The sequence below is a fragment of the Chanos chanos genome, chromosome 1, assembly GCF_902362185.1.
Source record: "Chanos chanos chromosome 1, fChaCha1.1, whole genome shotgun sequence".
Classification (NCBI taxonomy): Eukaryota; Metazoa; Chordata; class Actinopteri; order Gonorynchiformes; family Chanidae; genus Chanos; species Chanos chanos.
Window position 1 is genome coordinate 41,812,245 of NC_044495.1, and position 10,585 is coordinate 41,822,829.

General features: G+C 40.2%; 1 protein-coding gene across 1 annotated transcript; it reads right to left on the reverse strand.

Annotated features, from left to right (window-relative positions):
- Positions 1 to 4,560: 4,560 nt before the first annotated feature.
- LOC115820987 (hemagglutinin/amebocyte aggregation factor-like) lies at positions 4,561 to 9,220 on the reverse strand. The gene is made up of 5 exons (XM_030784722.1): positions 9,163 to 9,220; positions 8,951 to 9,029; positions 7,844 to 8,032; positions 7,545 to 7,697; positions 4,561 to 4,606 (listed from the first exon to the last, which is right to left on the reverse strand). The coding sequence occupies exons 1-5, from the start codon at positions 9,215 to 9,217 to the stop codon at positions 4,561 to 4,563; spliced, it is 522 nt and encodes a 173-aa protein (XP_030640582.1). The 5' UTR covers positions 9,218 to 9,220.
- Between the last annotated feature and the right edge of the window lie 1,365 nt (positions 9,221 to 10,585).

A 10,585-nucleotide genomic window follows, 5' to 3' on the forward strand; every position in this document is an offset into this window, starting at 1 on the left:
TTGGCTATTTCGTCCTCCTGTCGGATACTGCAGTCAACTAAAATATATATATAGTTCTAAATATATATATATATATAACTATTTGACTTGGATACTGAAATCATGATGTGAACTGAGAATAGCCGTTTGTGTGTGATGAATTTTGTATATAATTGTTATTAATATTTAACATTGTATGATTTAATTGAGGGTGCACCCATAGCCTTGTTATTTATATATTTGACTGAATCCCTTTACTGTTGATATTTGATTGTATAGTAATATATTTGATGAGTTTTATTTATTTATGCATTCATTCATTCATTTACTGACTTATTTACTTACTTACTTATTTAGTTATACTTAATAGACATATAATATTAATATAGCTCTGCACAGACTATTTTAACTATTGAATGACGAGATTGAAAATAAAAATACATCTCTTTTAACTTCAGAAACAATTGTCATTGTCATGACATGTTTTCCGAAAAAAAAAAGAAAGAAAGAAAGAAAGAAAGAAAAAGAAAAAAAGAAAGAAAAGAACAAAAAGATTCGGGGTCAAGTCTATCTATCTATCTATCTATCTATCTATCTATCTATCTACCTATCTATCTATTTATCTATCTATCTATCAAGTTCCCCATTCATAAACTTTAAGTATAGTGTAGCAATAAAATCACAAAATAGTTCAGTTTAAGTTCAAGTTTATTTAGAGCCCAATATTACTGTTTAAAGTCTCAAAGGACCACAACAAACAAAACAGGACAGCACCCCCTGACTTAAGCAGTAACAAAATCATAATGCAAGTAACACAACCACAATGCAAAAGAAAACACACTAGTAGACAAAACAAAAACAACAAAAGCAGGATGAGGGGTATGGCAATGAAGAGGAGGCTAACAGGGAGGGGTTTTTTTTTAGAATGTGGCTGACAGGGGCGGAGCACACCTGGGAGTAAGACAGTCACACTCACACAAGGCATTCATACTCAAGCATATGAGACACACACACACAGAAGATGAGGTGGAGAAGGAGAACATTAGTTTAGTGTCAGCAAATAAAGAATGTAGTGCGCAGCAAAGCTAGAGCAGGGCCATGCAGGGCAAGCAAGGCCAGGGATCACGGCACGGGACAAAGTCAAACCACTGACCTAAATATGAGAGGCAGTGAGGTTGATTCTACATGTTTACAAAAATTCAGGGTATCGAATTAAACATTCAAAAGGGTCTGTTACACTAGGATACATCCGATACGACGCACTCGTACACACACGCATACAGATTACCAGCCTCACACAAGTTCATACAATCATACAGTCTACAATCATACAACACTACTCCGATTGTCCCCCCCCCCCCCAAAATCGTACTCCTTTATACGCAACGAATTTAGTTCCCAGGTCTATAATTCACTTAACTATATATACCAATACCATGCTCAACATGACTAGCGAATTTGCTAGCATAGCACAAAAAAAAAAAAAAGAAACAACTCACCGGAGTTTCGCTCAACAAGTGCAGACGGGGAAAAGTTGCTCTACACGTTGCTCTAACACAGTGTTATCGTGAATTATAAAATAAAAATTGATTGAATCAAATGAATGACTCCTGTATGAAATACTATCAGGCTGGCTTCTAGAATTTTCGCCCGTGTCTGTGCGAGACCAGTTCTACCAGTGAATGTATTTCGCGCTGCTGTTTTTTTTGGAAGTGCGCCCTCTAAAGGAACTATCTATAACTGGTTTAAAGAGTATGGGATTAATTCACGTGGGCTACAAGAATATAAAAGTTGATGGAGACTTACACGTACTACTCATGGGTTATCCCGACAGGTTGTAAAGCGGGCATGTGAGAATCAGTCAGTTTTACTTTTATACAGATGGATAAATATTAAAATACCTGGACAGCCAGATGCAGTCATTGTAGCCTGTCTGCTACTGTACGCGAGACGCATTGAACCATTAGCTAAAGCTGGAGCAGAAGTCATGGCTGAAGCTGCTTGTTTGTTGTCAAAAGAAGTTTTAGGAAAAAAGAGGTCTGAATTGCGAGAAAATGAAGTCGGAATAGCAAGAAATAGGGTCGGAATAGCGAAAAAAAAAGTCAGAATTGCGAGAAAAGAAGTTACAGTTGCAAGAAATGAAGTTGGGATTGCGAGAAGAAAGAGCGGAATTGCGAGAAAAAAAGTCAGAATTGCTAGAAGTAAAATTAAAATAGCTAGAAACAAAGTCGGGATTCCAGTTGTCGCAATTAAGCAGTTTTTTTATGTGACGGAAACGGGCTTCCATAGAGAGGGTATTTGAACATTTTTTTTCAAAAATAAATAAATTATTTTTCTCGCGTTTATAGCCAGTGTGCCAGTGATTACGCTGCTGCGTGCCAATGTGGCATGCTTGCCCAAGGTTGCAGACCCTTTTATAAGCGGTCATGCGACACACTTTTGGGGAGGTTGCAAGCAGTGTTGCACAAATATACAGATTATAGAGTGAATCAAAAATTTATACTGTTTTCATTTACACTTATATTGTTCTTGTACTGGTCAATCCATAGTTCACGTTACAAATCGGTTGCCTACCTCGTACGTTGTCCGCAGTATTCTCTCTGTGTTGGTTATCTCGGTTAGGGGCTACTACAGACACTGAACTTGGTGACGTGAAACTGTATCAGCAGATTTTCCCATAATTCTGCGGTTGGACATATTGACATTGGTCGATATTGAAAGTTGATTGGAATAGTCCAACAAGATGTCAAGAATTGTTTAACTAGGCAACAGTGCTCCATACAATTGCCAGTTTTAGCACAAACAGCACAATAATGGGAAGAGCTTTGCTACTTAGGCATATTTGTAGAGCATATTTTAGTCATATTTTGATTCACCTGTTTATTCAGTCAGAATAATTTGTGGTAATAATGTATTTAAAAAGAGAAAGAAGTTTAGAGCAGGTCTGAGGTAATTTAAGACACTTTGCGCCAAAACTACACTTTGTATTAACTATAACAGCCTCCATCAATCAAGTGGTGAATTATACCATTTATAAAATTTAACAGTTTAGGCAATGTAATGACTGCATTTTCCATCTTGAAGTTTCTTTATTATTTTTCCCTCTGCTTTTGTGGTATAACTGAGGCAGTTCAGGTTCCTCTAATGCTGAGTTTTTGCTGTAGTGGCAGTCTCAGTACATGCCTTTTGTCATGACATGTTTTCCAAAAAATTCAGAGTCCAGACTTGCTATGTATGTATGTATGTATGTATGTATGTATGTATCTATCCAGCCAGCCCCTTAAGGGAAGAATGGTTTTTGGGCAGTTCTGTTGTTTACATGTGAATTGAAGTGTCAGAGTCTAGCGATGTGTGTAAAGTCCAGATTTAAATTCACCCACTTTTCAGAGGCGTGATTTACAATTCTGATTTTTGATGTTTTTAGGTATTTCAGATATGACATTTCAGATCTGATCTAAAATGAAAAAAAAAAACAAACAATAAGGACATGCTTTTGTGTTTCTTTCTGCCAAAAGCTGCTTCATTTTGTCAGCTCTGATGTATAAAGGTCCCAGGTCTCACCACGGCCCGTGTTTCTGTTTTTTGTGTGTTTGTTTTTTTTTTGTTTTGTTTTTTAAGCAAAATCAGTAATGTCACATCTGCTTAACTAAGGCTGCTTTCACACTTGGTCCATTTTGCTGGTCTGGAGGATTTTGCAGAGGCAGGTGGCAATGTGAAATGAATTTGCAGCTTTGCTTACAGAGCATACATGCATACCTTCAAGGTCAGCAAACAGTGTGGCTACTTGCAGTTATTTCCCAAATAGTTATTAGATGTGACAAGTGTGAATTGCCACGTAACTGTCCTCTAAACACGATTTTTAAGATTCTTTGCAGAAATTGCCTGTTAATTAGATAAATGAATTACACATCAATAGTGCTTACTTCGTAGTTTTGGATCGGATAGCTTTCACACCGATGTGAACCGCACTCGAGTTCAAGTGAACCGTACCCCAGAACCCTGTTTTCTGGAGGACTCGGGTACGGATCCTTGGTCTGCACCCGAGTTGGGAAAACAGCATTCATACCAACAAAACAAACCATACCAATGACTCAAGTGAACCCGGGCCCGCACCAAAAGTGTGAAAGCACCCTAAACTCATTTTCAGGGGTACTTGATGTGACCACGCAGATATTTGACTTACATAAATATTGCTTCTCATCAAAACATGACTGTTCAATGACTGCCAGTATGAGGTCTTAGTCACAGATGTAACTGACACAATTGTTCTTAATATGCTGAACTCAACAGTGGATTTCTTGAAGGGATCTCGGAGCTGTTCTGCAGGGCGGTGCGCGCTCACACACACACACACACACACACACACACACACACACACACGCAGAAATTCCAAATTCAGAAAAATGCCTCATTGCTGACGCGACACACAGAAACATAAATGTTTTGTATGAAATGTTCTTTCATATATATATTCAAAGCACAGTGGTAGCTCTTGCACAACCATTACAAACAACAAGAGACATTTTATTGGCTAAAACATGTCTTTATTACATGTTTTAATATGGGAAATAAACCATGCTCTCAGCAGGACTGCCTTGTGCAATACATGTATCTCCAGCGCCGATCCCTGAAAACACACACACATGCACGCACACATGTACACACACACACACACACACACACACACACACACACACACACACACAGAACCTTTTAGTATTAATCACTGTGTTATCAGAAAGAGGGAGGGGACAATTTAACTGACATGAAAATTTCAATTTTAACATGTCAAGATCTGCTTCAGTCTCTTGGACCTCGAATTTCTTCTGTGGTCGGACTCCAAAGGCTACAACTGGCAATGCCCAGCAACACTGGCCTCGGGTGAGTGGCGCAGCTGACGGACAGAGCGGTCAAGGTGGAAGTGTGGCAAGAGAAGCGGGCTACATGCTAGACTAAAGGCTAGTGCCACGAGACCGCTGCTACCTAGCCTACTTCTGGCTAATGTTCGTTCCCTTGAAAACAAGCTGGATGAGCTGCGAACTAGGATTACAACTCAGCGTGAGATCAGACAATGCTGTGCTCTCATTCTCACGGAAACATGGCTCTCGGACAGCATGCCAGACTCTGCGATTCAGCTACCAACATGCTCTGTCCACAGCAGCATCTGGAAAGAACAGAGGCAGTGGTATCTGCATCTACATGAACAACAGGTGGTGTTCAGATGCACAGAACGTAGAAAAACACTGTTCTACTGGAATGAAGTATGGAATGAAGAAACTCATCTGATGCTTCAGGACTGCTTTGAGAGTACAAACTGGGATGTGTTTAGAACTGCTGCTTTGAGAGAGGACTCTACTGTTGACCTAGAGGAGTATGCTTCTGGGGTAACAAGTTACATCAATACCTGCATTGAGAACATTGTTCCCACAAAACACTGCAGAAAATATCCCAACCAGAAACCCTGGATAAATGGGGAAGTCCGATCCATGCTACATGCTCGCTCCACTGCATTTGTCTCAGACAACGCTGAAGAGTACAAAAGGGCCAGATATGACCTGCACAGGTCTATCAAAGAGGCCAAGAGACAGTACAAACTGATGCTGGAGAGATACTACACCACGCAGACTCCTGGGGCATGTGGCAAGACCTGCAGCACGTCACAGACTACCAGCAGAGGAGCAGCGTGGTCACAACCAGCCATGCCACACTGCTAGATGAGCTGAACGAGTTCTACGCTCGCTTCGAGGCCCTCAACACGGATCAACAGAGAGAGGCCATGGCTACGGAGAGCACACAGAACTCATCACTCATCGTGTCAGCTGCAGACTCTAAGGAGAATAAACCCACGGAAGCCAGCTGGCCCAGACAACATCCCAGGGCATGCACTCAGGGTTTGCTCAGCAGAGCTGGCTGATGTGTTTACAGACATATTCAATCTGTCTCTTGAGCAAACTTCTGTGCCTTCCTGCTTCAAGTCCACCACCATTGTGCCCCTTCCAAAGAAAAGCACCGTGACCTGCCTGAATGACTATTGCCCTGTGGCACACACTCCAATTGTGATGAAGTGTTTGAAAGGATAGTCATGACTGACATCCAGGAGATCATCCCAGACACTTTAGACGCTCTGCAGTTTGCTTACAGATGGAACTGGTCCACTGATGATGCAGTCGATACTGCCATACACACAGCCCTCACACACCTAGAGGGCAAGGACACGCATTTTAGAATGCTGTTTATTGACTACAGCTCAGCATTCAATACGGTCATCCCCCACAAACGCTCTGAAAAGCTCCTCATCCTTGGACTGGCACCCATCCTCTGTAGCTGGGTACTGAACTTTCTAACAGACAGACCCCAGTCAGTCAGAGGTGGCAGCCGCACATCAAGCACGAGAACTGTAAGAACCTTAAAATTCCTTGGCATTCACATCAGTGAGGATCTCACCTGGTCTTACAACACTCGGCACATCATCAGGAAGTCCCAGGAATGACTGTACTTTCTAAGAAGGCTGAGGAAATTTGGCATGCCAGCCAAAATTCTCGGCAATGATTGAGAGTGTCCTTACCAGCTCCATCACAGTCTGGTATGGAAACTGCACTGCTGAGGACAGTAAGGCTCTCCAGTGTGTGATTAAAACTGCACAGTCCATTTCGGGAGCATCCTGCCCCCTGCTGCAGGACGCTTACAACACCAGGGTCATCAGGAGGGCTCACAACATCATCAGGGACAGTACACACCCCCAACATAACCTCCTCACACTCCTACCCTCAGGCAAGTGCTATAGAACTGTGAAGTCCAGGACATCAAGACTGACAAACAGCTTCTACCCACAGGCAATCAGGCTTGTGAATGACTGTTTCACACATGGCCCCTTCCAACCTCTTTGACTGAAGGATCATTGACTGACACACACACATTACTTAACGGACACTACTCCTCACACACAGCACAGTTGTTATTGCTGCTGTCCCACTATTGTCATCTTGCAATAATGCACAAGTGCACTTTATGATCACTGCTCTCTGCCCCTTTGCACACACTGCACATGTAACTGCAACATTGCACATTCATTGTAACAAACTGCACATGTAACTTTAATGCTAATACTCTAATGACAGAGCTTACTTGTCATAGATCTACCTCAATTTTTTTCTCTTGTTTTGTGTCTTGTCTTCCTTATAAGATTTTATTTATATATTTGTTTTATTCACACTTGTCTGGTAACGGAGGATTAGCAAAGTAAGGATTTCATTGTACAGTGTAAGTGCTTGTTTTGCTGTGCACATGACAATAAAACTCTTGAATCTAACACAATTCTAATACAGAGTTCTAATATAATTCTGTCTGGTTACGGGATATGATGATGTCAGAATGCTATAAATGAGCACCCTTAGCATTTCATTAAAATATCATTCACTTCTTCAGCATTTTGATTGACTTTGAACTGTTTGGTTAATGACCGATCAACTAACACTTGTGTGGATGGTAATCTGGTGTGGTAAATATATCTACAAATACTGAACAGCAATATCTTCAGTAATAGCAAGATAGATCAGCGTGCTTACTCTTTACTATTTGAATGGTAGCTGCCAGTTCCCACTAAGTAATTCATTGTTGGCACGCTCCAAGAGAAAGGTTCATCAAAGTAGTTTATGTAGGTGGTCCACTGGCACACCGCATTGCACTGATTGTGGACCAGACAGCAATGGAAACGCCATCTGTGAAGGAATTAATATTGAAACTTATTTTCTAAACTCTGAAACTGGGGAATGCCACAACATACAAAACTGAGGTTTGAGGCCATAACATGTGCACAACATCCAAGTCTTTCAGTGATGCAGTGAGTAAAGAGAGTACACTGTACCTTCTATCCTCATGGTGGTTGTCATGGTAACTGTTCATGCCTGTCAGGACATAGTTCTTTGGACACTGAAAGGTGAACTCCTGGTCAAAGTCATTTGCATACTCTGACCAAAAACAGGTAGGTTCACTGCTGAAGGTGTCCTTGCAGCCAAAATCCCAGAGTCTGTCCTCTCTATGGTTATCATGCTGACTACAATAAGAAAACATGGGTGTGAGATGATTAAAATACACAGTGCTAAACTCTTCAGCCAGAGCCTACAAATGAAAATATATGGTTTTTGGCCAGCATATCTATGGTAAAGGTGTTAACACATTGAGTGTGGTTAATGACATTCACTTAATACCAAAAAAAAAGGACACTAAACTGCAACTTCAGTAACAATAATTCTATCAGATGTAAATACATACAAACAGCACAGTGATCTGTTACCGCTGTTGCTGTGTGACCTCAGGTTTTGTGACATAGGCCTGGCCAAATAGCCTAAAGCTTGAGACGGCTTAGCCATTTGCCATCAGGGAAAATGAAAATGAGGTCTTTTCCTTCTGTATATTCCCGTAATAAACAGCAGTTTTCACACTGTAAACTCACATTTGTGCTTAAGTTCCATTTCAACGGCATCTCCGTTAATTACATTTCAATAGCAAACAAAGACAGAGCACATCCCATGGAGACTGTTCAGCCAGCTAGCTAATTAACAGACAGCCGACAGACTGACTGACTGACTGACTCTATGATTGACTGACTTACAGACTGACAGACAGACTGACTGACTCTATGACTGACTGTGAGTTTTGATTGAGTTTTGGACTGTTGGAATGACGGACTGAAGGTAACAGGAGGTAAAGTTTTTCCAAGCTGTTCCCTCTATTCTCTTGAGCAAACAAGTGAAAATATCCAGCATGCACTTTGCCTGAATGAATTAAAAAAAAAAAAACTGTGAAAGATAACAAACACCTCCACTGACTACATACTGTGAAAGATAACAAACACCTCCACTGACTACATAGTTACTTAAGTTAAGTTTAGTTATGTTAGCTGAGGATCAACAAAATCGAATTAAATTGAATTAAATTAAATGAAATCAGAATACTTTTGTGTCCTTCCTACCTGCTTATATAGGAAATTGACTGCCTGACTGGACAAGCGAAATGCAGAGGTTCATCATAACTATTCTGCCAACGTGGGTCTGAAAAACAAAGAGCACCCCACCACAAAACAAAAAAATAAACTTTCAGTCTGGAAGTATTTTGTACACTGGTAAATGGCTTAAAAACTAATGTAATATGGATAAGCTGGAAACATCCAATAGCTGCATTCACCTCTTCCATGAACCAAGACGCTGGTAAGCAGCAGAAAAATCTGGACTTCCCTCATGGTTCCTTGGCAGAACAATCAATGCCACACAGAGATGGCTACAGTTCTTATATAGGCTACCTGCTTCAGTGAAACACATTCATGGGTAAAATCCACATTTGAACAGGTGGCGGTCTAAATTTAAATTGGTCCAATCTAATGTTGAAAAAGCCCAGACGTGTAAACAAAAAATGTTTCTTGCCCATTGACATATATTTTGTTCTTAAATTATATTTCAGTTATAATACAATAATCCTTTCATGTCCTTTCAAGTGTCTGTGTGTTTGTGTAAGTCTGTGTATTTGTCTGAGACTGAGTGCGTCTTTGTGTTTGTGTGTGTGTGTGCGTGCCTGCCACGTACATGGTTAAAATCAGTATTTGAACAGGTGGTGGTCTACATTTAAATTCATCTGCATTGTCAAAAGGTTCCTTGTCCAAATATTTATTTACGCGCTCTCTCTCTCTCTCTGTCTCTCTCTCTCTCTCCCTCTGTGTCTCCCTCTCTCTGTATGTGTGTGCGTGTGTCTATTTTGTGAAATTTGCACATGTTGCTTTATTTGCATTTCGCATTTCTTTATCAACTGTTGAATAAGCAGTTTTTGTGAGACACTGGCCTCAAGACACCTTTATTTCATACAGTCACCAAGAGTGACTTCATTGATGTTATTAAAAATTACACAAAACAAATGATGTATGCATTGGTGTTTTGAGTTACAAACTGGAGCAAATTAGTTATTGAGTACTCTGTGATAAAATACATTGCTTTAGCCTGAATACAACCCAGTGATTCTCAGACTACCGACTAACATCATGTAAAAGCGCTAATTAACATAGTAGATATGAAAGGATCTCACTGGTTAAAACATTCAGTGATTAATAAGTGATTCACATATTTAATTTACAATTAAAACAGATACTTCTCAGTAAACATTCTTACAAGATCATTAAGATTAAAATAAAAATCAGTTCAATTTATATGGTCTCACTGAATCTTTTGCAAACATTGCAGGTAAACCACAGTGTTTCTTCAAACACTTAACAGTTCTATATCTCTATAAAGGCATATACAGCAGGAGGAAACATTTAGCTAATCTGAATCTTTAATTTCATCTTTAATTACATCTCTAATTTTTTCCAGGACTTCCTGATACTCAGAAGTTTCATTGCTCATATATTTGTCTTGATCAATCCAGGCCAAGAGCCGCTCCTTCTGATGCTGACCGATGATTCCAGATTCAGTGTACGTTTTCATTATTGCAGTGTAACCTATTTTGTAGTACTTTTGAGTAGTTTCCTCAGACATCATAGGTTGGTGTGGTGGGAGAGCCAGCCCTGGAAGTAAAATGGGACAATACAATGGATTAATGAAAAATTTGATGTAATGAAGGC

Excerpts from the sequence above, each read along its gene's own strand:
- LOC115820987 (XM_030784722.1), bottom strand. The coding sequence starts at position 9,217 with ATGAGGGAAGTCCAGATTTTTCTGCTGCTTACCAGCGTCTTGGTTCAT. Across the intron at positions 9,030-9,162 it reads CGTCTTGGTTCATGGAAGAG|ACCCACGTTGGCAGAATAGT; the intron begins GTGAATGCAGCT and ends TTTGTTTTTCAG. Across the intron at positions 8,033-8,950 it reads TCAATTTCCTATATAAGCAG|TCAGCATGATAACCATAGAG; the intron begins GTAGGAAGGACA and ends TTCTTATTGTAG.